General features: G+C 41.8%; 1 protein-coding gene across 1 annotated transcript in view; it reads left to right on the top strand.

The window, feature by feature from the left end:
- gabbr1b (gamma-aminobutyric acid (GABA) B receptor, 1b) overlaps window positions 1-23,506 on the top strand; it is a 98,339-nt gene that overhangs the window by 22,313 nt on the left and 52,520 nt on the right. The window contains exon 6 of the mRNA XM_053490380.1: window positions 15,922-16,082. Within this exon, the coding sequence (XP_053346355.1) occupies window positions 15,922-16,082 (161 nt within the window). The remainder of the gene's footprint in view (window positions 1-15,921; window positions 16,083-23,506) is intronic.

Genomic DNA, 23,506 nt, shown 5'->3' with positions numbered 1-23,506 from the left:
GCTGGGCATTATCCTGCACTAGGAGGCCCATTGCACCAACGTTAATGTCCGACAGTCACTCTAAGGATGTCATTCTAATACCCCACGGCAGTTGGCTATGACATGAAGGCCCTCCAAGGATATGCCTCCCTAGATCATCATGGCACTTTTAATTGGTTTTTGCCCTTCTATGGCTCTGTCCAGCTTTTCTGTGGTCTCCAGGTGTTTCTTCCATGCTCTTGAGACTCTGCTGGCAGACACAGCCAATCTTTTTGCGACCGCTTGAATACCTGTGCAACCTGATTAGGCTGCAGGTAATGTGATAAAGATGCAGCGGTAAAGTGATAAAGACGTTAGCACAACACAAAACCTGAGGATCTGTCAGGAAGGATAACGAAAGGGGAAACCACTTGCTAACCCTTTCCTCGTTCTGGGCATTGTCTTGCTTTTGCCTCTCCATTGCACCTGCTTTCACATGTGAAACTGATTCATTACTTGTACTTTCTAAATGGACAGGTTGATGTCCCTGAAGTTTATATAGTTATAGAAATGACTGTGTTGTGATGCAACAGTACAGTGAGCATGTTTTCCAAGACTTGGAACCAGCACAGGTCCCGGTGATGTCCTGAAAGACGCATTTAACCTCACTGACAACATCGGAGACGCATTTAAAATTTCCTACAGTAATTAGTTGCCATCAACAACCGTCTCATATTCTCGATGGTGTGTTTTAAGTGTCTGGGATTTCAAGCAGCTTGTATTCACCACACTGGTACTTTTTCATCCTAATCACGTCCCACGTATTCCCACCTCTGTCCAAATACTTGCTGCATTGCACACACTTTAGAGTTTAGACTACAAACTGTATAAAAAAAAAATATGTATAAATCACCGAGGGTGACAGTGACAAGTTAAAACCCCCTGAGATGACACTAGGAAGAAACCTTGAGCCCATTGGGAACCCATCCTATAACAGATAGCAGGAATTAATCTGCTGCCATATTGTGTGTTAGGAGGCTTGAGGGTCAGTAGAACAGGAAGGTATTTGAGGTGTTTAATTTATGTGCTTAATGAACATCCTATTGCACATTTGGTCCCAATTTGCTGTTGTAAAGGCAAACCCTTGGACCATTGGATACGACTAAACTTTGGGGGAAACTTCTATTGTACACTTTCCAACAGGTTTTTGAGAGCATGATGAGAGCAATGCTTCACAAGTAATGTATAAAGCGAGAACTTTGACTGGAACAACGCAACGCCTCTAATCTGTTCAGTTCTCTCTACATAATGAGATTTAATACTCATTCTCGAGATGTGTACTCCCATAATGAGCAATAAAGCAATTTAATATATTAGAACTGAGCATAATATCGATATATTGTAATGTGATACAGTGTTGAGCAAACACATTGTCACTAAACCTTGCTTATAATTACAGTATAATAATAAATTTCCTCCTAATGTACAGTTTTACATTCCAGTACTGTTTGGAAATCAAACAGGGGTGACTCTTTACACCCCTCCGGCATAAATGTAACATCAAATTGGGTCTGGAAAGACTGGAAATTTTGGCCAGACAGAATTTTATAGCTCTTAAGAAGACTGCGTGTGCCTTCTGACCGTTCTCTAAAGCGCAGGGATGCCATTAAGGAAGGATAGCGGTATGTCAGGAATATCAATTACTCCATCTCCTGATGGAGCATGGGCTCAGAGCGACCGTATTGCTCATCATAGTCCAGACGCTGTCGTCTACGAGGTGGGCCTTTTTCATCATTTTCTGTCTCTGAGCCTCTGTCTTCTTCAAACCTCTGTCGCCTCCTTCTAACTCATCCATCAATCTTCAGCGGTCGCCAAGGTGATCAGAATTAACCTCATCATCAGGACCACCTTCATCAAGCCAATAACCTGATCCTTATCTCCATCTCCCTTTCCATTCGCTTTATGACCATTCCCATATGCCTTCTGCTCATTTGTCTCTTCGTCTTCGTCACACCGCACACCTCGGCGTCTCACAGGCTCATGTGCCTCGATCTTCCTGGACAGTGAGTCACAGCTGCGCATTTCCCATTTCTTCTTGTCTGATGTCTGATGAGCTTCAGGTCATTATAGCGGGATAATATTCCGCTAATCAAGCGATTGTTTTAGAAAGTTGGTGTTATCGTCTTTTATTATCAATTAGAGTAAGTGTTACATATAACCAGCTAGATTCATTTTTATTAGCACCTCTATTCATGTCTATTACTAGATTATATGACTTTTCAAACTGATACTGTTAATCAATTTGGCCTAATTTCTGCCTATTTAAAAGGCATTTTAATTAAAAGCACAGCATGTTTAATTACACTCTGTCTAATTGAAGCAGGACATTACGTGTACAGATGTGCTAATTGGACAGATGTGCTAGAGGGGGAAATAAGCCTTCAATGAGTGTGATCAATGAGAATCTGGTCTAGAACTGCAAATTCAAACCTAAACATTATATGTTTTTTTCAATAAAAGAGGCACGGGTGGGATGCGTCCCAAACATCACTGGGCACACTGACAATCTGGGAGAATTTAGAATTTAGAAAATTGTAAAAAGGAATTTCACCATTTGCTATTAAAGAGGTTGCACCATTAATAGGTCTACTCACTCATCGTTTATACCGCTATATCTTGTATACAGGGTCACGGGGGTGGAGGGGGGGCGGGGGGTAGGGGTTGGGGGGCGGTGGGATTGCCAATCCATCGCAGGGCAAACACACACATACACTCACTCATACACTACAGGCAATTTGGGAACAGGCAATTAGCCTAATTTGCATATCTTTGGACTGTGGGAGAAAACCAGAGTAACCCGGAGGAAACACACCAAGCACAGGGAGAACATGCACACAGAGATGGGAATCGAACCCGGACCCTGAAGGTGCAAGGCAACTACACCACCGTGCCGCCCCATTAATAGGTCTAAATGAAAGCAAATTCCTGATATTGATCATGCTAAAAGCTTTGTACGCTTATCCCTTCTATTTAATCTTGTATTTGCAGCAATCAGCCATAACATTAACCCAAGGTCAGTCTTTCCATATGCACCACAAGCCGCTGAAACAAGTACTGTAAATACTGGTCATGAGATCAACTGCAGTTTAATTCTATGTACAAGTATTTACAAACATGGTAATATCTTCAGGAGCCGACAATGCCAAAATAAAAAACCAAACCCACTAACTAGAGCCACGAAAGTCTACCCAACCTAACAACAAAAACATACCAAAATACATCGAGTCTTACCTAACTCCCTGACTACCATAACCAGGAGAAAAGGGGGAGAGAACAAAAAGGGCAGTAGGCATGATGGTGTTTAAATACAGCTGTGCTAGCTGCTGTATAAGCGTAACAGCCTGACACATATGGGGCTTAGCAGTCAATCAGTTTTTTGAACAATTGTTGATCCGGCCTCCAAATTCCCCAGATCTAAATCCCTTGGGATGCCCGAGACAAACAAGTCCGATCCCCGCAGGCCCCACCGTGCAATCCACAGACCCCAATGGATTTGCCAATGGTGTGCCAGACACAACAGCACACCCAGATGTTTTGTGGAGTCATGCCCTTACGGTCCAAAGCTTCCCAAATGTACTGTAGGTGACTTTAATGTTAATGGTTTTAGCATTATGGCTGATCTGTGTATTTAGTTGGATCTAAAATTGATCGTCGGAGTTTGGACAAAGTTGTAAAGTGTGTGTCAGCTCAAGTCAGCTCAAAGAGGGCTGTACAAAATCCTAAGAAACGCATCATCTATATTTTAGTCAAGTCATGGCTGATAACATCACTTGTGTTGAAAACCTTGGTACAAACTGAAAAAGAATGCCAAACACTAGCATTCTCAGGAAGCACGGCCGGATGTCTAAACCTACTGTATAAATAGCTAAATGCTTATATATTGTGGATATTTAAAACTATACTATAACTATAACTGTCTACTTACAATTTATATACACTAATAGATTTAATAATAAATTAAATGATTTTAATACCTTATTATAGAAAAAAAAAATCAAAATCTTTCAAAAATTCTCAGTGTACTTATTTTATAAACACATCGAACTATTTAAATATTAAACTCATTATGTTTAAATGTGTACCATAAAAAAAAAGTGTTTTTTGTGTCTAATTATCTGTTTTTTTTGTTTCTTGCCCTAAAGTTACTTAAAGTTACATAAATGACAGAAGCAAGTTATGTATGTGCATTTTTAAGACATTAAGCTTTGTAACTCATGAAGAAGTTAATAATAAATAAAATACCCTTTACAATATTGTACGCTGGCTTTCTTACTATTAAAACCAAAATATTTTCAGAACTCCTTTATTGGTAGAAATAATCAGTTGCTTGCTACCGCGGTATCTTAGCATACAAACGCCTTAAAAACTGAGAGTTTTGCACGACATTTGCATTGGCGTGGAAAACATTATGTTAGCATACGAGCAGACAAGCCGAACCATGTGTATGTCTGGGAGCTGTTCAAAACTTGTTTGCTTTACCTTTGCATTTTGTGCAAGGTTAAGTAAAGACATAGCACCATGGGTCTCAAGAATGTTAACAAGGATGATAGCAAGATGAAAACGAAGGCACTTTCAGTTTCATTTTTAAAGCAGCCAAGAGGAATTATAAATTAAGGTTAAGTGAGGTTTAATGTCTGCTTATTTTATATTTGACCTTAATGGCATGTCTTTTTTTAAAGTTTTAACAGTTTTTCTATGTAAAAATATGATTCGTTTTATTGATAATTTTTTTTGGTTGCTGGAACAGATTAGCTGCATTTACATTATTTCCTATGGGAAAATGCTATTTGCAATACGAACTCGTATCTCAAGGTACCACTGTATTTCTGTCTTTCCGCATATAACGGATATAATTATATCAGTAAGAGACATGCACTAAGACCCAGCAGGGGAGACGATTACCCACAATTCCGCAGCGCAAGAGAGAGAAAAACCGCTGGCTCAGTTGTAATCATACGTGATAAATGGTACTCTGTACTCATAAACCAAGACAAGTCAAAAACAATGAAAAATTTTTGCTCGTCTTGCAGGACACTCGCAAACCGCGCTACTCGCAATCCGAGGTTTTACTGTACATGCTTTATTTTTGGTAAATATACATACACATTCAGATTTTTTAACAGATTTTTGCTAAAAACAATTTCGTGCCCTTTTTATATTGTGTGCATGTAACTTTTTTTGAATTTAAATCTTTTAATGATCTTAACTGTCATTCAGATGAAACTTGGCTAGTTTAGATTTCACATAAAATGACATAAACCTGAAAAAGTGTGTTATTCTAATATGCAAAATTGTTAAGATATTGCAACATGAATTTGACATGGTTACGGACACTACAGATTTTTGGCTTTTTTTTTTAAACAAAAACACAATTTAAGCAACAGTTTTTACAGGTTGTACGCTTTTAGAATCTTACACCAATTTTCGTATCAATACTCATAAAGAAATATAAATCATTGCATATTAAATGATTATCGTTTAAAGCGAGACGGTATGTCCCATTTTTGGGACACATATAAAATAATCTTTGCAAAACTGCTGGAATTAGGCTTAAATTTTTCATTTATGTCTATTTTATGAATTATATATAGCATGAAAATAATAAAAACAGGACTAGTATTGTGTTTTTGACTGTATGTTATTTGCTCATAGCTTGAGCTCTTGATCTCGGGCAGGTGACTGTATTACATCTTACCGCTGATTACAAAGCCAGCATGTCCCTGCAAGGTCGTTACATACCCTCGCTTTTCTTTCTTTTTTTTCTTTTTTTTTTTCTTTTTGCACCCAGCTCCGTCTCACACTGATGATTTCGAAGGCTGCAGTGGAAAAAGAGAGGGCGAGAGAGAGAGAGAGAGAGAGAGGCACAGTCAATGGCCTATCAGTTGTGAGCTGCAGTTTCCTCTGTCATTAGAGTTGTGATTTATCGGCGTGTCCTGCTGACCCTTTCTCCCTCCATCAGCTTGTCAGCTCAGCCCAGGTTAAATGGTTTGTCGGGTCGGTGAAAAGAAATGATTCGTATGGCATCTCAATCCGTTGCTCAGTTCCTCATCTCTTATCTCGAGTCATTTACCTACTTACATGTTTAAACGGTAGCCGTTTAAAAGCCACAGCTCTTTTCTTTCTTCCCTCTCTCTCGGATCGTCTCTAATAGACCGAACCCTCCGCGACTTCATCGCGAACGGACTGCTGATTCAAGCGAACCCTGTTTCTCATGTTGTTTGTCAACGTCCTTGCTTGCGCTCTCTACTCTACTGTACTCCTCCTCTCCGCTGACCTGGAAATACCATCGCATCAGTCCTATTAATCCCCTTGTCTCTTATTCATTGAAACAAAGTCCGGAAAAAATTCCCGAGCGCTCCCAGAGCATGAAATAAGCGCTCGCGTGACAACACAATCATAAGAGATGCGCCATAAACATGAGGGATGTCGCCACCAGAAATAGCAGAGTGTGTTTGGCTGCGCTCGCAGTAAGACAGGCTGATTAGAGTCTGTTTTATGGATGGGCTGCAGCTCACATTAACATTATTATATTCAACCACAGAGTGAGAGAGAGAGGGATGGGATTGATATTTGCTGTATTTGGTGCGCCCTGGGGTTAGAGTTAGGGTTAGAATCATTTTTTTTTCATTTAGCTTATTTTGTTGATGCAGTATGAAGGTGAGAAGCATGTAATCATATTTCACAGCCATGTGTTACTGTATCCTTTAAAATATATATATATATAATTATACCTACTATACTGTATAGTACAACAGATGTGGCCAGATGTGTTATCTATTTATTTATTTATTTATTCCCGACTCTATGCTTTGTTTGGATTTTGCAGCACAATTACATGATCAGAATCAAATCGGTGTGTCTGTGTTGTCTCTACATGAGCGGAAACAACAATTATGTGTCATTATTATCATTATCCTCCATTGGCGTTCAAGTCAAACCAGGATTTCCGATAGTGCCCAATAACAGAACCTTTCTAATCCCCTGCTGCACTAAGGCACTTATCTCACTAGTGCTTGGATACCATCAAGGTAGAAAGATTTCTCAGTACGATGGAGCCACGCTCAGACTGACTGTTGCAACTCTAAAACGCTGGCCTCCCAGGAACTCCCTTAATAGCACGAGCATGTGGAAATGGCTTGGAGCGAGGTCAGGACTGTGGCACGAGTTCACATATCGTACAAGTGATGTTTGAAAGTTTTATCGCGACTAAGAGTCTCATCCACGCACTGTTCTTAAAGGCTTCTGTAAATGTCAATCAGTTTTTCGCCTTAATTTACAAGTCCCAGATTGACTCGAACATCCCTTGTATTTCTGTCCACCCTACTTTTTTGTTTTTTTATTAGGACTAAGATAGCAGTCTTCATTACTGTATCTTTTACTTGGAAAGGTATTTATCGAAAAAACTAAATAAAGTACTAGAGAGGTCCTTAAGGTTCATTTATAGAGATATGCTGCATTGACATTATTTACATTAAGGCATTTGGCAGATGCAACATGACAACATGACAACATGGGGGTCGTAAGATTTGAACCTGGGACCTTCTGAACCGTAGTTCAATGCGTTAAACCACTGAGCCACCCCTGACCCCGTTTATCAAGTAAATCGTGCAAAATATGTATGTACACTTGAGTGAGGTGCTACTGAATATAATACGCCATAATTTAATATCATTAGCTATTCAGACACTCACTCACTCCTCATCGTCTACACCGCTTTATCCTTTACACAGGGTCACAGGGGCCCTGGAGCCTATCCCAGGAAACAGGCGGGGTACATCCTGGACGGGGTGCCAATCCATCACAGAGCACACACACTCACACATTTATTCACTGTGGGCAATTTGGAAACACCAATTAGCCTAATCTGCATGTCTTTGGACTGTGGATTGAAACCCCTCCCCCCCTCTCTAAACTTGCCCACAACCTCCAAGGTGGGAATCGAACCCGGATTCACACAGTGTTTTTCTTACATACTACACTATTCGGTAGAACAAGGCTTTTAACCTCTTCCTTAAGGAACAGGAATGCACCATGCGTGAAGTTGTTTTTCGGGTCCACGTCGTGACGGAGTGAAATGAATGAAAAAGACCGGACTGAGTGAGAGTTAATCAGCGGGGTGAGTCATAGCTCCTGAGCCGAGAGTTTTAACCATCACTGGGCTAGCGGAGGATTGAAACGAACAGACGCTCTAAGCAGCAGGTGTGTTATTAAGCAGCGCCTGGTCATATTTCACACTCCAATTCAGCGGAGCAGTGAGCGCGCCGGCTAGCGATTTGCCACTCAACCGCTGATGGCTTCTGCCGTCTCCCTTACGAACGTTCCGTATCGGAACGCCGAACCCGGGCATGCTCTTACGCGAGTCGACGTGAGCTTTGCTCGAGCTTTGCGTGGGTTTGCTTTTTCAGGTTCCCTCACTGTTGAGTGATCTCTCTTTCTCTCTCTGTCTCTCCCTTTCTCGCTCACTCTCTCTCGCCCCTACTCACGGAGAATGCAATCTGTCAATTACCTATGGGGAGCCGGGGAAAAAAAAAACGGCGCTGATGCAATTTCAAATCCAGGAATTTAGCAACAAATGAAATTTGGTGTCAAGTGAAGCGAATCCTCCGGGAGAATGCTCTCTCCGTGCCTTGAAAATAAAAGGATTACTATGGTGATGAGACGAGAAGTGTGCAGACGATTCTGTGCAGAAATCTTTTCCACAGCAGCATTGTGGAGGAGTGGGTAGGAGGAGGGCATCACATCAGACAACTGTGCTATTTGTATGCCTTTTTTTTTTTTTCCTACCTAAAAACAATCCACTGGGTTGGGTGTGGCTCTTTTGTTCGGGGGCCGACGCCACCCGGATAACTTATTCAACTCCCCCCCCCCACCCCCGGAGTTCTCGGGGTATACTCTTCCTCGGTGTCCTCTGAGTCAGCATGCTCATCCGGCAACCTCGACAGGTGATCGTGGCCACCCAGCTGTGACCTGGCAACCCAAGCAACAAATCGTGGAGCCCTGCAGCGACCTGGCAACCTGGGCGACCAATCACGGTGGCCCGCTGTGACCTGGCAACCGGCAGGTCCAATCGGTCTGTCCTGCTGCCAGCCTGGCAACCCGCGCAACTTTTTCCGCTCGCGCTGCCGTATGATCATTAGCCAGCAGCCAGCTGTCAGTTCGCTCATTTCCTCTTGCCTATGGAGGGCAGGGGAGTGTTCATTACCGCCGAAGAGTTTAGATTTATCTGGCAGCTTTTTCAAAAAACCTGAAATGGCACGTCTTAAATCTCTGACACCTGTGGCTGTCACAACACCTGTGCTACTTCTATTCTCGGGTTTTCCACTGAAGCATGAACGGTTTTAACCAATACCATACGACACGTTTTATATCATTACTGGATATCACAAGCACGTCATAGAGCCCGGTTAGGCGACTGTATAACGAGCCTTCGACTTCATTATTTCTGTGACGTTCGTTCTAATGGAAATACACATTAACGCAGAGGACATGCTCAGGACGGTATGTTGTAGAGAACAACTCTGTCACTCCGACTGAGACGATTCCTGTAATTAAGGCTTCATCTTTTCTTTTTTTTTTTTTTCAGCCCTTTCACCCCAGGCATTGTGGTAATGCGTCTTAAATGGCCTCAGAGACGCCAGGAGCGTCTCACGCTGCTGCAAAGTGGCATTATTATCCACGAATCCCTGAGGAACAAACAAACAAACCATCGATTAGGGAGTGTCACTGATTTATTCCATTGTGTTCACCGCTTTTGTTTAGGTTGGAAGCTTCGGGACACAACGTTCCCGTTTATTTTTTTATTGCGTCGCGTCTATGATTGTCAGTTTTAAACCAGTTTTTAACCACGGAGAGGTTCGGAAACAAGAGCGATACTTGCGTCAAGCACGTCGAAATGATCCGCATGCCGGGACTCCAGCGAGAGCGCTTCTGTTACACCGGCGCGCGTATGCATGTAATATTTTTGATGTGTCTTGAGGCATGTGTTGTTTTTTTTTGTGCACGTGAGACAGAGCCCACTGACCTCCTCCTCTTCCTCCTCCTCCTCATCCTTATCCTCTTCCTTCAGCCTCACAGAGCACCACATGACAGCTGCTGGATTTCTCTCAAGAGGAAAAGCTTCCACCTCAGTATTTCTCCTGCTGCCATCAACCTTGACATTCCTTTCAAAGAGCGTGCATGGAAATCCATACTAATTTTGACAGCGCTCGGTCTAGCATGGCGGGATGCCTTTCCGAAAAGAAAAGCCATGAAGACGCGATTCTTTTCTCAAAAGCTTTAAAGCAGAAAGGTAGCGTTTTTCGAGTTGGTTTAAAGAGTTGGGTTATGGAAATGAATGCCAGGTTGAGATCATGATACGTACTGTGTAGACATCCAGGAACAAAGATCTACTGACGGTCTGCAAGAAAGCGAGGCATTATTAGATTATAACGGCGTTACTTTGATTCTACTGAATGATACGTCCTGTTTTCCTTAAGTCCAGTTTCAGACCAATTGTATACTGAATGCTCTCTGGGAGACCTGTCTTTTGCTAACACTACGATGGTTGTTCAAATTAAACCGGGACTTTGGATTGTACAGAATAAAAAGTAAAAACTTCCTTCATTTCTCTATATAATCCCCTGCTACACTAATGCACTTATCCCACATCTTCATGCGCTTCACATCTGAAACGCCGGCCTCCCAGGAACTCCTTAAATGGCCCAAACATGTCGAAATGACTTGGACATGTACGGGGGATGTGGTGATAACTCCCGGCCGGCTTCCTGTAACATGCAAGTGGTGTTGTTGAATGATCGTGTGTACAGCTTGCACAGACAGATGCGTCTTTTCCAGAAGTCTGTTGATTTTTTTAAGGATAAGCCGTTCCTTTCGCTGAACTGTGCTTAAGGTGTAAATCACTTTTATGTCCTTTATTCAACAAGTCCCGGATTGACTTGAACGCCGCTCCTCTAATATAGTCACGCCAAAAAATGTAACTTCTAATCTTATTTAATTAGATTGAAAGAGATCAGATAATAAAAACATTATAACACCATTAATCAGTAGTTTTTTTTTTTATTTGAAACAGTTATTAAGTGACAGCATGTCTTATGAATTATGGATGAAATACTGACCAGGCCGCCTGCCTAATCAGGTGGACAGAAGGACAGCACTCTGAAGGGACGGGTCTCTGAAGTCTATATTTTCCATTTTTCTCGTCTTGTAGCGTTCCTGCAATATGAACCGTTCTATTCAGAAAGAAGAGAACATGTGCTGACAATAAGCATGGCTTCTGTGTGGAAATAAGGAGCTCTCAAATAGCTTTTAATAACACCCAGGAGAATTGCTTGGTTAGTGTTTCATTTACTATAAAAGTGGATTTAGTGGGTGAAGGCTGTGCTAATTTACCAGTAAAAGCACTGAAAAAAAAAAAAAAAACATAACAGTGTGCAGTTTTAAAGAAAGTGTGTGTACTTAAAATGCTAAATAGACAAACTTGTGAAAGTAAAGTATAGAATGATTCCTCACGCTTCCAGAACCACTCTTACACAATATGGGTCCTGGAATACACCCCGTGCCATCAGGGAAGAAAAACTCCATAGATTTGTTATTCAGTACATTCAAGTTTGTTAGCTGACTTCATTTTTTTTGCCACATAATGTTGCTTAGTCTAGACCTGAGCGACTGAAGCAACACCAGATCATAACACTGCCTCCAGATGTTTTGATAATGTGTTGAAGGGTTCTTAACCGAGTTCCAGTCATTTCAAATCTTTTCAGTTGTTGTCTTTGCCTGATGCAGTCCAATAGTTTGATTCTTCTAAAAAAGTAACTTTTTTTTGGGTCAGGCGGTGTATATACCTACTTTCCTGCAACTACACTACAGTCCTGAGTAGGCCTTGGTCCAAACCGATCCAACATAGAACCTTTTGTTAAGAATAGTAATTGAAATGGAGTTGGATGTTGAGCGGCACTAATCCTACTGGTAAATGTTAGTATTCTGCTGTTTGTTTTAATAATACAGTAAGTCGCCAACTTACAAACAAGTTCTGTTCCAATATACGTTTGTAAGTCGGATTCGTTCGTAAGTCAGACAAACTAAGTCGTATGCGCCTTTGACACGAATATTTAATGTAAAGCATAAAAAAACACCCAGGTTTGGTGTTTTGGTTCTACATTATACCCTCTTGAGACTGCGCCTCCTAATTGCAGGGGGAATCCCAATGACGCAGCGGGGTCAGCTGACACAACACTACAAAGCTACATGGTGTTTACTGCGCACTTGAGTGGATGCCATTTTGTCTTAGAGCTGTTTTCACTGTATTGGACTGTGAACTCTGTCGAATTGAGGATTTTCCGAAATTCAGAGTATTCACCATCGGGACTGCTTTAGAGGACAGACATTTTCTATCATTGTGCTCTCTGACTGATTCATTAAAACCGCTGAGGCCGACTCATTTCTCCCACACACTACACACAAACACGCATACATACAATATACTGGACTTTGGACATTTTATACATTCACTTTATTCACACAGTGAAAATATTGTATATAATTGTAAATATTGGTATCTGGTGCACTGCAGTGTCTATTTTTTAAACGATATACATGAGCTACATCCGTGATTTGTTCGCATCTACAAATGTTTGTAAATCCGGTGTCTGTCCGTATCTGCGGAAATTCGAATGTTCGTAAGTCGGGGAGTACCTGTAATAATAATTAAATTACTTGTCACATCAACTTTATAGGTCAATGAAAATACGCCCTTGTTTGCACATTTGCACGTGCACTTTATGTTGTCTCTTTTGTTTAAAAACGAAGATAGTTCTCTGTTTAACTTCAAATGGCAATCTGTCCTGTCCCAGCTAGCCGGCTAATTAGGTCTCCAAGTTAGCTAGTTAGTTTTTTTGTTAATGTAAGTTGTTAATTTATGAATTAATTGAAGTGACAATAAAAGCCAGCTTGACTACTTGACTTGCATATCCCAGTTGGAAGCTGGGATCAGAGCGCAGGGTCAGCCAGGATACAGCGCCCCCTGGAGCAGACAGGGTTTAGTACCTTGCTCAAGGCCTTAACAATGAAAGCCTGGCAGTGCTGGAGCTCGAACCTCCAATCTTCCGATCAGTAGCCCAATATTCCACAGCTGAGGTTGTATTAGCAATATTACTTTAGGGTCATTCATTCCTCTAGCATTATTACAAAATAATCAACTTTTAAAAGCAACATTGTTTATAACCTAGTTACAACCTCATGGTTCTTGCTGGAATGTCTCTTGTTGCCAAAGGAACCACAGTTACACATGATATCTGTATATGCGTTACATATTCCATGACAGTCTTAAAGCTGGTGTGTACTGTACTGCACCATATGTGTGTTGTAGGAGTGATGGTGTAGATGGATGCCAGATACTCCTTTTCCAGCAGAGCACTTCCCTTAAAGTGCTTCTCTGGTTTTTATAAAATTACCCCGTTGTTTAAGACGGAGTCCAGAATGGCTAATCAGCTTTGCACCAAGATGTCGAGAGAATTTATGGAGCAAGGATCCTGAGAGTGCTCCGGGCGGCTCACGCAGAGTAATGTGCTCGCTCCTCTCCCGTGTCTCATTGTCTTGGGCGAAAGTACAATTATCAGGAGTTTGCGGTGTCCTTGATTTAGCAACGCATTAGCGATGCATTATTCTTTGAAACAGCTGCGCGTAACAAGCGGTTTTGAGCGCTGGAAAGACTCCAGCGGTGCGATAAATAATACATGCACACCTCTAATTTACAGTATGGGAAACGGAATGAGTGTATTATACCTGAGTCTTTTAGCCTTTTAGATGTGAACTCTCAGGGAAATCTGTCAGGGACTCGCTCCGTCACAGTCAAGCTGCAAATCTGTCTAGACGTTAATGATGTCATCCAGATGGCTGGTCTTCGTAAAAGCTTTTCCAATACAAATATAAGTACATACATAAGTACCGTGTATGTATGTATGTATGTTTGTATACAGTACGTGTTGCATATATCTGGCCAAGAGAAAGAGAGATAGAGGTTGAAACGGATAAATGGATGAATGAAGAAAGACTCTCAGGATTAGAGAGAGAGCGAGATAAAGAGAGAGAGAGCAGACTGACGGAACAGACAAAGAGACAGAAAACACAGTGTTACTTAAATTGAAGGATGAAGAGTAGCAGAGAAACATCAAACAGCGTGCACAGGTGTCAGACCATGTGGGTTTATTTTTTTTCAGATTTTATTCATCGCTGAACTTGTATACGCCTTAGAGGGATTAGCGAGAGTGTCTTCCCTGTGTGTTGTGAACGTGCACAATCCCCAGGGATTAGTGAGCGAGGAAAGGGAGACTGCGGTGATGAAGAGGTGGAGGATTGTGTGTGGGAGCGAGAACCCCGGGGTGATAATGCAGTTCGGCTCAGCTCTCAGACCTTGCTTAATGATCCCTTGCTAAATGAAATGCCTCCATTGATTGGCTGATGGAGACGGATGGAAGGGTTTTTACGAGAGAGATAGGGAGAGAAAGAGACGCGCTATACAGTCAGTGCATGTGTTTGTTTTTGCTCGAGCGAAGTCTAAAAAAAGTGAAATACTTTGTTCGGTTATAATTAAACGTCCGTTCGGTTATAATTAAACGTCCGTTATTAACACGGACGCGGGATGAGTAGCAGGTGTCGAAAGCGAAAAGCATCAAAGCATGTGCGGGTCCCTTTGGAGATGTGGATGAGAAAATCCTGTGCATAGATGGCAGAGAGAGAGAAAGAGAGAGAGAGAGAAAGAAAGAGGGAGGAGGGAGATAAATGAGAGCGCCTGCGTTAAAGGGTTGCAAATTCAAAGTGGTTTGTGAAACAGAGAAGGAGCGAGCGCAAGCCCTCCCCTTTATCTGCCTTGCAGCTCTCTCTCGCTCTCTCTCTCTCTTTCTCTCTCTCTCCCGCTCTCTGTTTCCCCCCCTCCCTCGTTCTCTCACTCAAAACCTGGCACATTCTGCTCCTCTCTCTCAGTCTCCCTGCTGCATCCCGAGAAAGCGCATCTCTCCGTATATCGTTTATCCCTTTCGTTCTTTCGGCTCATCAAACTCCATCAAAGCCTCGATCTCCACGGGACTATCCGCGATCACTATACGCACCGGCTCCGTCGCCCTCATAGATTCAGCAATGATTGATCCCGAGGAGGGTTTAGCTTGAGTGGACGTTCTCGCGCCGCAGCGATTGTTAAACAAAATGTGACGTTAGTTTGTACGAAAAATGAACAGTGGAGCGATGTTCGTGACAAAGCCGTGAGTACGCAGACGTATGCATCTTTTCTGTAAAGTCGATGCGAAAAGTGTCATAGACGTTGTACTTCTCCCCGGGCACTTCTTCTTCTTCTTCTTCTTCTTTTCTAAAACTTGCACCAACAAGCCGTAGGAGTAACGTACCGCGTGGACGCTACGCTATATTTATGACCCGCGGCCGGAATGAAAACAGCCCCGTTTAATTATCATCAACTACTATCGAGTGCCGAAATTCAATTAACCGACTCGCTGGCCTGCGCCTGTGTTAATTATTAGCCTTATTAGCCTCCTTACGACTACTGTTAATTCAGTTACGCCGTTTTAGCATCGAACGAGATCGGCCGTATGGTTCATCAGGCTTTTTTTTTTTTTTTTAAACACACTTGGGGAAACTATGACTTCTGAAAGTATGAGGATGTTGAAAGAGTAGACAGCGGTGCAGCCTCCACTCCATCACTCCCTCCTCGGACGTTCTTCCGAAGCCAATTAGACAAATTATTAATAATAATAATAATAATAATAATAATAAAATATTACACATTAGAAGTAAAGTGCACACTTCGAGTCATGGCCGGGCGGTACCCTGTAGGGTGGTCTCGCAGGCTGGCGCTCATCTCGCTCACTCTGCTCCTCTCCTGGTCCTGCCCTGCTTTAGGAAAGAAGAAGCTCTACATCGGCGCCTTGTTCCCCATGAGCGGAGGATGGCCCGGGGGTCAAGCGTGCCTACCTTCGGCTCAGATGGCGTTGGACCTGGTGAACAAGCGGACCGACATCCTGCCGGACTACGAGCTCGAGCTGATCTACTACGATAGCAGGGTAAGCGATGGATGAATACATCTCATGATCTTAATGCAGTATCAAGGCAGGTTGGCTGGTCTTTAAGTGATTTTGAAAAAAAATGTGAATGTGTTCACAGATATATATACTGTACATTTTGATCATACGTGTTCTGTATTGTGCGTGTATGTGATCAACAAATGTCACATGTTGATTGATATTTCCCCCTTAAAGTCATTGTCTTATATAAAAAGTCATTTAGTAGGAAAAAGACCAGCGACTATACGGTATGTCGTTATTGTTGTTACTACAGATTATTCGTAGCTTGTAAAACATTCTGATTAAGTTTCTCCAAGGCAACGATCTGGACATGTGGTCTGTACATTTCCTTATCTAAATCTAATTCGTTCATTGCATCTGGTTATATTGAGTGCGCGAGCGAGCTGATGCATCCTGTACAGAACTGTGTATAATTATTCACTCCTTAGATGATGTTAATTATGTCTTCCAGTTCTTCTTTAAATACGGGCCGGCGGAATTCCAGATCCATCCCAGCGATCTGTCATTAGTTATGATTAGTTCGATAATAAAGAATAAACCGTCCTCGTGTGATTCATCCGGCTCGTTCCGTATTATGTTGTGATTACATAAGTAATGAGAGGTTGTCCGTTATGGCGCTGGAATGCGTCTCCCTCTAGATTATGTGCACTTCAACTAGATTTATTGCGACATGGGACCGTCTCTTTATCTCGCACCGCTCGCTCGCGCTGTTCCCCTCTCTCACTCTCACGCCGTCGTTTCCCACCTGCTAACCTCCTCCCCCGCCTCGGAGATGCCAACAAACACACACACACACAGTAAGAGTTCGAGCCTCAAAGACACACACACACACACATACACAGGCTGCAAACAGTTAACTCGCTCTGACTGGTTGGCTTTGCTAAGAACTCCGCTGTGATTGGCTGAAACGGCTCTGCATTGGAGCCCCACTTCAAAGGTACCAAGAGGGAGGGGGATGCTGGGGGCTGTTGGTTGGCATGGCAACAGTTACCTAGACGACTGCAGTTCAAACAAACACATAACTCCACAGATTCCCACCACAAAGGGAAAGTGAGTCAGAAAGATAGAGAGAGAGAGAGAGAGAGCATCCTTTTACATTTATGGCAAAAATGGGGCCAGATGAGTCAATAGATGAAGCAAGCGGGTCAGTGTTGTTGTGGCCGAGCACACACGTGAGCATGCATACGGAGACCAGACGAGGCCTTTCACGTTTACTATCAATGCACAACTGAAGCAAAGCAAACGGCAGTATTATACATATCTTTATATATATCTATACACTGTCTTGTTTGAGGATTTCGACAAGCTTCCCAAATGAGGAACATATAAAGAAATGCCGGTTTTACACACCACAACGTAATACAGAATTATTATGTTAAACTGTGTTATGTGCATTAAAAAAAAATTTTAGTGTTGGCAAACTGGAGTCATAATAAAATGTAATAATTGTATTACTTTAATAATAAAATAATATCAACAATGTTGATTATGTTCCAATACCAGCACTTCCCTTAAGTGATTTATTTCTGAAATATTGTTTAAACTTAGTCGTATTGGTTCACACTGTCGCCTTGCATATCGGGGGTTGGATTCCTGCCTCAAGGTCTGAGTGCGTAGAGTTTGCATCATGCAGATTAGGTTAATAAGCATTCGCAAATTGCTTGATGTGTGTGTGTGTGTGTGTGTGTGTGTCCTGCAATGGATTGGCACTTTGTCCAGGATGTACCCAGCCTCGTGCTCTAATTCTCCTAGGATAGGATCCAGGCCCCTGCGACACTGTACACAGGAGAAGCGGTATATAAGATGAATGAATGTTTAAGCCTAGTAAGCCAGGTCATGATGTTTAGATATATGTAAAAAAAAAAAAAGAAAATCTACCAACTTGGTATATCATTTATAATATTGCCAATATGATATGTTTTATAATTATGTAAGACATAATGATAAAAACAATATTTAAAAAATGATGGATGATGCAGAGATGAAGGTCTATGAGGAATACAGTAGGATTACGTTATAGGTTCAAACAGTTCCATTCGTCGAAGACCCCTTGTCACATTGTTGGTTACATTCGAACATGATTATGCTAAAAATTGTTATTAACTCTATAGTATGGATAAATAAACCTGACCTGCCTCCCGTTTGCTGGCAAATGCCTTATTTGTATTTTTTTTCTTTTGTAATACAAATCAAAATTTAATTACAGACCGAAATTAATGGTGTGTGTACTACCTATTGTGAAAAGCAATCATGACAGCTAGCGTAAATAATTGTTTCAGCTAGACCTATATTTACGTTTCAGCACCGCTCGTGGCAATAAATGAAAATAAGCAATAACACTGCCACGGATTTGTGCACAAAGGAATCACGCAGGATCCGGTGTTAGTGAATGGAATAGCACTTTCCGGGACGTAACCATGACAACAATCATATTATTATTATTATTATTATTATTATGTGTATGAGAATGTACATGTGCATGTATAAACATATATCCAGCACCACGGACAGTTCCATGTGGCAGGTGTTTTAATAGGAAAAGGCTTGACGAGGAGAGACGCCGGCATTAAGGATTCAGCTCGAGTGTCACCTCCGATCGTGGCCTTTCTTTAAACAGGGTGCCAACATTTATTACCCTTGATTGGACTGCAATCTAATTTCCTCCGAGTCCAGCATTAGATCAGCGAGTCACTCAGGCTGCATATGCTGCCAAGCCATTAATGCCCTTATTGCCTCTGTTTACTTACTTGTTTTTCTTTCCAAAGAAAATAAAGCAGAGCTCGCGAAAGCTTGTGAATTATTACGCTCTGGATATGTGACCTGATAGAAGACAGGTGCGGTCATATTGTACCCCCAAACAAAAATGCGATTATATTTATTAAGGAGACAATGTGACTGTTATTTGTACAATGTGACGGATGGGAATGTCATCATATTGCATCATATTGGGTTTTATCGTGGATTATATCTGATGCAATATAAATAATAATAATAATAATAATAATAATAATAAATTGATGTACTTTGCTGATATCCTAAACTTGGGTCTATCTCATCATTCCCTCTGTGTGTTCGTCATCAGCCATGCTTGTGTTGAAGAATTAAAAGTAGCAGTTTATTCTCTAAGCTACCACTAATGCTAATTACGTACACCAAATTGCCGTGGCTAATAGCGTAATTGCAGTATCAAGCCGAAGATAACCTGCGCTGTAATGGAGAGGGTTTTTTTTTTTTTGTTTTTTTTTAAATGAAAGTCTAATAGACTAGCTATTGTGCTGCACCGCTTAATTTACTTTTCCATTTAAAGCTTTAAACCAGGTGTTTCTTAGGCTGGTCCAGATATTTTCACTCTCACAACTACAAATGTTTAACTCTTCCCTATGTCTCTCATACATTTTTCGCCCCAGTACCTGAGCAGTTCAGATGGATGTTTTCTTGTTTAAAAAAAAACATCTAATTTAAAGCATGAACCAGTGAGAAACAGGTGCAGATGATCAGGCCGGTGATTAGTATACTGGTGATGCTGAATAATGCTGAGTGGTTGGAACAGGCGAGAGGGGAAACGAGGTCGCTGCTGAGGTTAAGACATAAAAAAAAAAAAGTTTTTTAAACAGTACTTTAGTTATTTATTTATTTTAGATTTTTTCCCAGATTTTCTCCCTAATTTAGTCGTGTCCAATTCCTCCCCGTCACTAGGGGGCTCCCACATTAAGGCTACTACTACCATTCAGCCAGGAGGGTCGGAGACTATCACGTGTTTCCTCCGAACTGCGTGACGCCAGCCGACTGCATCTTTTCGAACTGCTTGCTCACGCACTGTTAGGGGCGGAGTAACACACTCGGAGGAAAGCGCTAGCTCCGACTGTGAGAGGTAACAGCATCACCCGGGAATCGAACCAGCGATCCCCGGATTAAACAGTATTTTTAGGCACAATAAAACATTTTATATATATATATATATAGTTCGAAAATGTTTTACTTATCTCATAATACCGCAGCAATTTACCTACAATTCCAATTTTTATCATTTGTTCACAAATGAAAAATGTAACTTTCTGTCTATTCGCGGCTACAGTTACTCTCGCATCCGCAAACAAGTTCGCTCATATTACTACTAATATTACATCGGCTATAAAGAGCTGTTCTTTCATCAGCTTCTCTTTTATCCTCTCTGTTGAAGTTAACAAGATAAAATAGTGTAACGTCCTCTGCTCCGGAGGAACATCATCATTCATCATTATTACCTTTTTCGTTCTAGCAAATTGTTACGCTTACATTATATGTCGATTGGTCGTACGAGTCCGTTTGAGTCAGGTGTCAGTACTGAGGTAGAAATGGATTAGTGTTAACACTTCGATATAAACCAGTGATTTAAATCAGGTTCAGGGCTGTTATAGCTGATAGAGGAAATAATATCATCATTCTAACCTACAGTATGAGAATTAAGCACTCGACAGTGATGTGGTGTAATTCATTATGTTGTGCAGCGGCAAAAAATAATAAATAACTCAGCAAACCTGCCTCTGGTATTAAAAGAAAAATGTATATTGATAAAGCTGTTACAGTTAAACAGTGTGAAAGTTAAAGCATGTGAGAGCAGGACACACATACACACTCATCGGTGTCTCCTTCCCAATAATATCTGAAAAGCCACGCTCTCGAGGGACTGAGCGGAGCGTGGCTAACAAATCGCGCATAGAAACAAATGGGCTACAGTCAGTAATTACAGCGTGACCTATATTGTACTGTAGGTTTAGCTGATATAATGGATAACGGCCAAAGCAATAACGGTGAAATTAGAAGATTTAACACCAATCGCCAGGTTTGTTTACTGCCGATTCCAGCTCATTTCCTGCCAGCACAACATCTACAATCTGGACGGTTAAAGTAACGTTAACTTATTTTCATTTGGAGAAAGGTACTTATACTCGTTAAGTCTGGCAATCATGGATATTTTTTGGAATGGTGGTGAAGTGTCAAGTATGGAATATACAAACACTCCAAAATTGAGGATTTTTTTATTATTTAAAAAAGTTTTCATGTGAGGTTTCAATGTTCTCTTTACAGTTTAAAGATATACAGTGCAGGCTGGTTGTTTTTTTTATTCTCAAATGTGCCCCCAGTGTACCCCCAGAATGGTCGTACCCCCCACAATGGATTGTTTCCTGTTTTCCCCGGTGTAAGTCATATAGACGATGGATGATGGATGCATTACCGTTTATTATTACCTGGGTATCTCTCAGCCACTTTATGACCATGTATAACCAGCAAACCATCTCAGAATACACAACATGAAGCATAAAACCTTAAGGCAGATGAGTGGGTTTTAATGCTGTCAGTCAAGGACGGTAGTCTGAGGCAACTGGGCTCTTGAAGACCGGATACATTGTGCTCGTTTCCGCCCTACCGGTTGGATAATTGCAGGTGTTGCAAGTTATTGCCAATGTGAGAAACAAATGCAAAGAATCAGGCTGGTGATTAGTATACTGGTGATGCTGAATGCTTATGATCTTACTATCTATTTATTCCATCCATCTAGGAACCTCTGTAGTCCAGCTAGGGACCATGGAGGCCAATGGTGACCTTTGTATTTATTTACATTTACATTTAAGCATTTGGCAGACGCTCTTATCCAGAGCGACTTACTTTTTTATCTCATTACACATCTGAGCAGTTGAGGATTAAGGGCCTTGCTTAAGGGCCCAACAGTGGCAACTTGGTGGTTGTGGGGTTTGAACCTGGGATCTTCCGAACCGTAGTCCAATGCCTTAACCACTGAGCTACCCCTGGCCCTTTTATTCCCATTTTTACGACCGTGGTGGGACTTTCAGTCAACATTCACACGTCTTTCACGCACAATATGTATGTCTTTGGACTGTGGGAGGAAACCAGAGTACCCAGAGGAAACCCACCAAGCACAGGGAGAACATGCAAACTCCATGCACACAGACTCCGAGGCGGGAATCGAAACCCGGATCCTGGAGCTGCAGGGAGACTGTGTTAACCACTAAGCCACTAGCTGAGGGTTTAGGCAGTCTGTTAGTGACGTCTTTCAAAGTGTGTTCATGTGCTCTACAGTACTTGGTCCGTCTTCTATCCCTCATAATGTCCCTTTAGGGAGAAATGGGTCTAGGCTGTTATGGGTTAATAAACATCAAAACAATTGGTTTGTATTATATATTATATTATAGACTTTTAAATCTGACAAGCAGTTGTACATCACGGACACACTCTCATCTCTGTAAATTTTACCGAGGTCTCTAATCCCGAGCGAACCTGTTCGGAATCATAATCACCGAACAGCAACATTACGTAACGAAAACATGTCGGGAAATCTTTTCCCTTCTGTATAGTGCTCATCTCTCTGTGATACTGTACTGTATGTGCTGTTGTGTTATTTGAAGTCGGTCAATAAATACTGACGTGAGTTTTATGCCTTGTTTCTTAAACCTTAGATATCTGAACGTTCAGGGGAAAAAAAGGAGGGGAAAAAAATAAAAAACAGTTGGCCTGGCAGGGTTTTCAGTTGATTTGGCAGAATGGGACCCAGCTGCACTACGGAGAGAGTGATCCTCACGCATCACTTCCCTCAGGGATAGAAAAAAAAAGAGATGGAGCGAGAGAGAAAGAGAGATTGCTGCCAATCTGCACTAGCAGTACAAACACAAGAGGATAGCTACACTGCTTCGCTTTAGTATTCACTCCCCTGACAGTTTCCCCTTCTTTTCCTGTTTAGGAATTGAAATGTAAAATACAACCTCTGTTTTTGATCAATTCTAATTGCAGCTTTCACAGCTTTCAATCACATCTCCTACACACACACACACACACTCATTTGTCCCGTGTACAGGGTCGCAGGGGGCCTGGAGCCTCTCCCAGGAGACTTAGGGCATAAGCCGGGTGCCAATCCTTCACAGGGCACACACTAACAAACACAAAGACTACGGGCAATTTGGGAACGCCAATTATCCTAATCTGCATGTCTTTGGACTGTTGATGGAAATGCACCAAGCATGGGATGAACATGTAAACTCCACACACACAAGTCCGGGTGGGAATCAAACCCGGACCCTGGAAGTTCAAGAAGACAGTGCTAACCCCTAAGCTCATACACTCGCACATTAATAATACGGGTTAGTTTAATGTAAATTCATGATGTATAATCCAAATAAATGAAAGCTAGTCCCGTTCAAGAAGATTGAATATGTATGTATGCAAGGCACTGTAGGGACGGATAGAAAAACAAGGGGGAAAGGGAATAAAAGTGAAGTGAGGCCCGTCAGCAAGTCAAGGTGAAAGTAATCACGGTGTAATCTCGAAAATGTTCCAGAGCATCTGAAGGACTTCATCAGGTAGCAAACGTCCTCAAGGCTGTAACACAAGTCTCGTCGCTCGACTGCTCC

Source organism: Clarias gariepinus, chromosome 28 (assembly GCF_024256425.1).
Source record: "Clarias gariepinus isolate MV-2021 ecotype Netherlands chromosome 28, CGAR_prim_01v2, whole genome shotgun sequence".
Lineage (NCBI taxonomy): Eukaryota > Metazoa > Chordata > Actinopteri > Siluriformes > Clariidae > Clarias > Clarias gariepinus.
Note: the sequence above shows the minus strand (reverse complement) of the source record. Positions and strands in the feature narration are given on the sequence as shown.